Below are 5,113 nucleotides of genomic sequence, written 5' to 3' on the forward strand. Positions count from 1 at the left end.
ACCTTAGAGTCTTCCCTCAGAAATGCCAGAAATTACGCGTAATCATCCTAATTAACCCTTTCGTGCTACACAGCAGCAGTGTAGAATTTTGCGCATGAGCATAAGAGATATTGCGTTTTATGTGTTTTTTGAACCAAAAATTTTTTAGTGAAGCAAAAATTCTTTTTTACTACACTAACAAATATATTGTTTTTATGAAAGAAAAAAGGTTTTCTCAACTCGTCAATACACCTAACTCGTCAGTATAGAAAGAAGTCATCATTTTCATTTAAGCAAGCTGTCTGCCTTGTTCAAAAGATAAAATTAAAATAAGTAATCTACTAAATGCACAAAACTTGGAAATAAAATGCATGAAAGTTTCATTTCTGCACAGTTGATAATAAAATTACATTCTTAAATATTTAAAGGGATTAAAATAACAACAGCACATCCCAAAATCGATTTTCGTTGATTATAAAAGCAAAATTTGTGCATAAGGGACGTATATTTACTAAAATTAATGTAAAGTCAGTACAGACATGTTGGTCTAATCACTTTTTTGCCATAACCAATATTTATGAAAATATGACCGGATTGCCATCATTGGCGCTATGCCATCATAGGCGCCTTTCCCCTATATTATGTACGTTATGGCTACTATTAACGAGTTATTATTTAAAACCATTTTATAGATAAAACAATTTTTAATTAAAAAGTTTATGTTTTCTTTATAAAACCAACAAAAATATATACAAAGCAACTTTCTCTTTTAGTTCAGTTCACGATTATTAGAAATTCAACTACTCCGATGGCAAATAGCACCAATCTATTTCTTGCTTATTATTTTCTCTAAGATACTGGTTCGCTTTGGAAAAATGTTTACACTCGATAAATCCACGATGAGCTGATAGAGGAGAAGGATGCATATCAGACAGCACTAAATGCGATGACTAAAACAAAGATACATTGCATGAACACGCATTAAGGTTTAGAGGATGTTTCACCCTCTAAATATGTTATGTTTAATAATACTTTTTTAATTAAAATATTTTTTTGCACTAAAATCACAAGTTTTAATTTAAAAACAAAAAATTTTATTTCACTATTTTACTTAATGAATTTTCAGTGGACAATATACATGTACTTTGGTTCGGAAATTGTTGAGAATTTCTTGGAATTGTGAATTTTTATAAAGGCAAAAAAAAAAAGTATTGAATCTAATGATTTAATAAATGTAAATTAACTGCTAGTCACAAACAATCGGTTTTTTTTAAAAAAAATTCGCAGGGTGACTAAAAAAAAGCAGAAACAAATAATTATTTAAATAATTATCTTTTCTGTTTAAACAGATATTTGTATTAAAAGTAGACGAATATAGGAGTCTTTCTTTATAGAAATAACTTATAGGAGTCGCCTACAAATTCACGCAATTTTCAACGGTTTTAGACCCCCTTCCCCTTTTCACAACATCGAAAAAAATTAGGAACAAGTCCCGAATGAGTCGTCACAAAATCACTAACCCCCTCATCACTAGAGCGTAATTTATGGACGACCCCAAACTCTTATTGCATCGGTTCCGTCTTTTAATTTGTTCGGTTGAAAACTTCAAGCATGCATTATTAATACACCCTATAAAAGTTTTTTGTAATAAGCATATGATATTTTTCGTACAACTAATGCTTTACATAAATACCACTGGCTTGAAATAAAAACAATATTTTACAACAAGTTAAATCTAGTTAAAAGAATATATTAAGATAATAATAAGAATACTAATCTCTTGCAAAGTTCACCAGACCTACTTGCTCTTTGTGAGACTAATTTGAGTTCGGCTGTCTCATCTTGTGATCTTAGTGTTGATGGTTATCTTCCTCTGATTCGTAAAGACTCCAATAGTCACATGCTTGGCCTGGGCATTTACATTCGTAAGAATTCACCTGTTTGTCGTGAAACTAGGTTTGAATCCACAGACTATTCTTTCATGTGCTTTCGTTTAGCACCACTTCACTCTATTGCCTTTCTCTTTGTTCTATATCGCTCTCCTTCATCTCAAGACTGCACTCTTTTTGATGTTATTTCTGATCATATTGACCAAGCCCTCTCTCTTTATCCATCAGCTAATATAGTTGTTGTCGGTGACTTTAATGCTCACCACTCTGAATGGCTTGGCTCTAGTGTCAGTGACTCTGCAGGCATTAAAGCCCACAACTTTTGCCTTTCTCAATCCCTAACTCAAATAGTCAACTTTCCAACTCGCTTTCCTGACAACCCTAATCATTTACCTTCTTTACTTGACTTATGTCTTGTTTCTGATCCTAGTCGGTGCTCAGTTTCTCCACATTCACCCTTGGGTGCTTCTGATCACAGATTGATCTCTTTAAAACTAATATCTCATTCTTCTTCATCACCTGAATACCCCTATTATCGAACCTCTTACAACTACAGTAAAGCTGACTGGGATTCTTTCCGTGATTTTCTTCGTGATGGCCCTTGGGTAGAAATCTTTCAACTTCCTGTCGACAAATGTGCTTCTTACATAACTTCGTGTATTCAGGCTGGCATGGAATCTTTTATTCCCTCTCGACGATTCCAGGTCAAGCCTCACTCTCCTCCATGGTTTTCCTCACACTGTGCTGCTGCGATTGCCAATCGAAACCGTCACTTCCATATTTATCAGCAAAACAATTCTCCAGAAAACAGACGTCTGTTTATTACTGCTAGAAACAACTGTAAAAAGGTTTTATCTAACACCAAAACCCGCTATTCTCAGGTCATGAAATCTCGTATCTCATCTCAAAAATTAGGCTCTCGTGACTTCTGGAGAATCTTTAATAATATCAATAATAAGGGCAAATCTATAATTCCACCTCTCTTGTATGGTTCAGACTTTGTCACCTCACCTAAAGACAAAGCCGAACTGTTTGCTAAAAACTTTTCATCAATATCATCTCTTGATTCCACTAATTGCGTTCTACCTGATATTGCCAACAAACAGGTTGATCCATTGCTTGACGTTCATATCACTCCAGCATCTGTATCTAAAGTGATCTCCTGCCTAGACTCTTCTACAGCTTGTGGCCCAGACAACATACCTGTTATTGTCTTGCAGAAGTGATCTCCGGAGCTGTCGTCTATACTCTCAAAACTATTCAACAAGTGCCTATCAGAGTCTTGTTTTCCAGCCTGCTGGAAAGCGGCATCTGTTATCCCTATCTTCAAAAATTCTGGGGAGCGATCTGATTTGTCTAACTACCGTCCCATAAGTCTTCTTCCTATCATAAGCAAGGTTTTTGAATCTTTAATTAACAAACACTTAATTTCTCATCTTGAATCTAATAACTTACTTTCTGACCATCAATATGGATTTCGATCTTCTCGTTCTACAGCTGATTTGCTAACAGTAATAACTGACAGGTTTTATCTTGCATTAGATGAAGGTGGAGAGGTTAAGGCCATCGCTCTTGACATTTCAAAAGCGTTTGATAAAGTTTGGCATGCTGGTCTTCTCCATAAGCTTTCTTCTTATGGTGTATCCGGCAACATCTTTAAGATCATTGAATCCTTCCTTTCCAATCGTAGCATAAAAGTTGTCCTCGATGGACAACACTCTTCTTCTTATTCTGTAACTTCAGGGGTTCCTCAAGGTTCTATCCTTGGCCCTATACTCTTTTTAATTTACATTAACGATCTTCCAGATATTCTCACATCTAAGGTGGCATTGTTTGCTGATGATACTACCATTTATTCTTGTCGTGATAAGAAACCAACACTCTCTGATTGCCTGGAGGGGGCATTTGAGCTTGAAAAGGATCTCACTTCTGCTACAGCATGGGGCTCACAGTGGCTGGTGAACTTTAATTCAGATAAAACTCAATTTTTTTCAGCCAATCGTTATCGCAATAATTTAGATCTTCCTATATTTATGAACGGTCATGTACTCGATGAGTCACCTACTCTTCATCTTCTAGGATTAACTCTTTCTTCCAATCTTTCTTGGAAACCATATATCAAATCGGTTGCAAAATTAGCATCTGCTAAGGTTGCATCTCTTTATCGAGCTCGCCACTTTCTTACTCTGGATTCAATTCTCTATCTCTATAAATCTCAAATCCGGCCTTGTATGGAATACTGTTGCCATATATGGGGCGGATCTTCTAATGATGCCCTTTCTCTTTTAGACAAGGTGCAAAAACGCATTGTAAACATAGTTGGACCTGCTCTTGCAGCCAACCTCCAACCATTATCACATCGTCGTAATGTTGCTTCTCTTTCTCTTTTCTACAAATACTATAATGGGCACTGCTCTAAAGAGCTAGCGTCTCTTGTGCCATCTACTAAAATTCATTCTCGTGTTACTCGTCATTCAATTAAGTGTCATCCTTTTTCTGTGACTGTTCCTAAGTGCTCCAAAAAGGCTTATTCGTCTAGTTTTTTTCCTCGAACATCAGTTCTTTGGAATTCGCTTCCTTCATCTTGCTTTCCTGATTCATTTAATTTGCAATCTTTTAAATCGTCCGTCAATCGTTATCTCGCTCTACAACCTTCATCTTATCTCTTACAGTAACTTCCAACTTTAATTAGTGGCTGCTTGCAGCCTTGTTGGAAGCGAAGATGTTTAAAAAAAAAAAAAAAAAATACTAATAATGATAATAATGCATATGAAAATTTAACATACATAAAGAAATTTGTTTTGCAATGACTTCCTAACGCAATGATGTTCATTGCAATGAATTTTTTAAAAAGCATCTTTAAAATGTTAAGTAAGAATATTATCTTTACCAAAGTGGAGGGGCACAATCGACAATTTCTAAAAAAAGTCCTCTATATCTAGAATTTTCAAAAATTAAAAAAAATAAAAAATTCTTTGGAAAAAAAGTTGAGGCAGGCGGGGGAGGGGGAGGCAAGCGCCCTCTTCCCCACCCGATATCGTCGGTCCTGCTTACTCTCATCTACCTAATTGTAGGAAGAAAGTTAAATATTTACGCGAAGTAGATACAATTATAACAATTCATAGATTGCTTCAATTCAAATTATTTTAACAATTTTTTTTTTTTTAAATGTACCTCATTTGTTCAAGGCTTCAAACAATTACTGGATAATATTTTTCATATTAATTCTTATAATAATATTATTC

General features: G+C 35.0%; 1 protein-coding gene across 1 annotated transcript in view; it reads right to left on the reverse strand.

Moving 5' to 3' along the window:
- Positions 1-680: 680 nt before the first annotated feature.
- LOC136077930 (uracil-DNA glycosylase-like) overlaps positions 681-5,113 on the reverse strand; it is a 28,688-nt gene continuing 24,255 nt past the window's right edge. Inside the window, exon 8 of the mRNA XM_065792253.1 lies at positions 681-929. Within this exon, the coding sequence (XP_065648325.1) occupies positions 780-929 (150 nt within the window). The 3' untranslated portion in view covers positions 681-779. The remainder of the gene's footprint in view (positions 930-5,113) is intronic.

This window comes from Hydra vulgaris, chromosome 03 (assembly GCF_038396675.1).
Source record: "Hydra vulgaris chromosome 03, alternate assembly HydraT2T_AEP".
NCBI lineage: Eukaryota > Metazoa > Cnidaria > Hydrozoa > Anthoathecata > Hydridae > Hydra > Hydra vulgaris.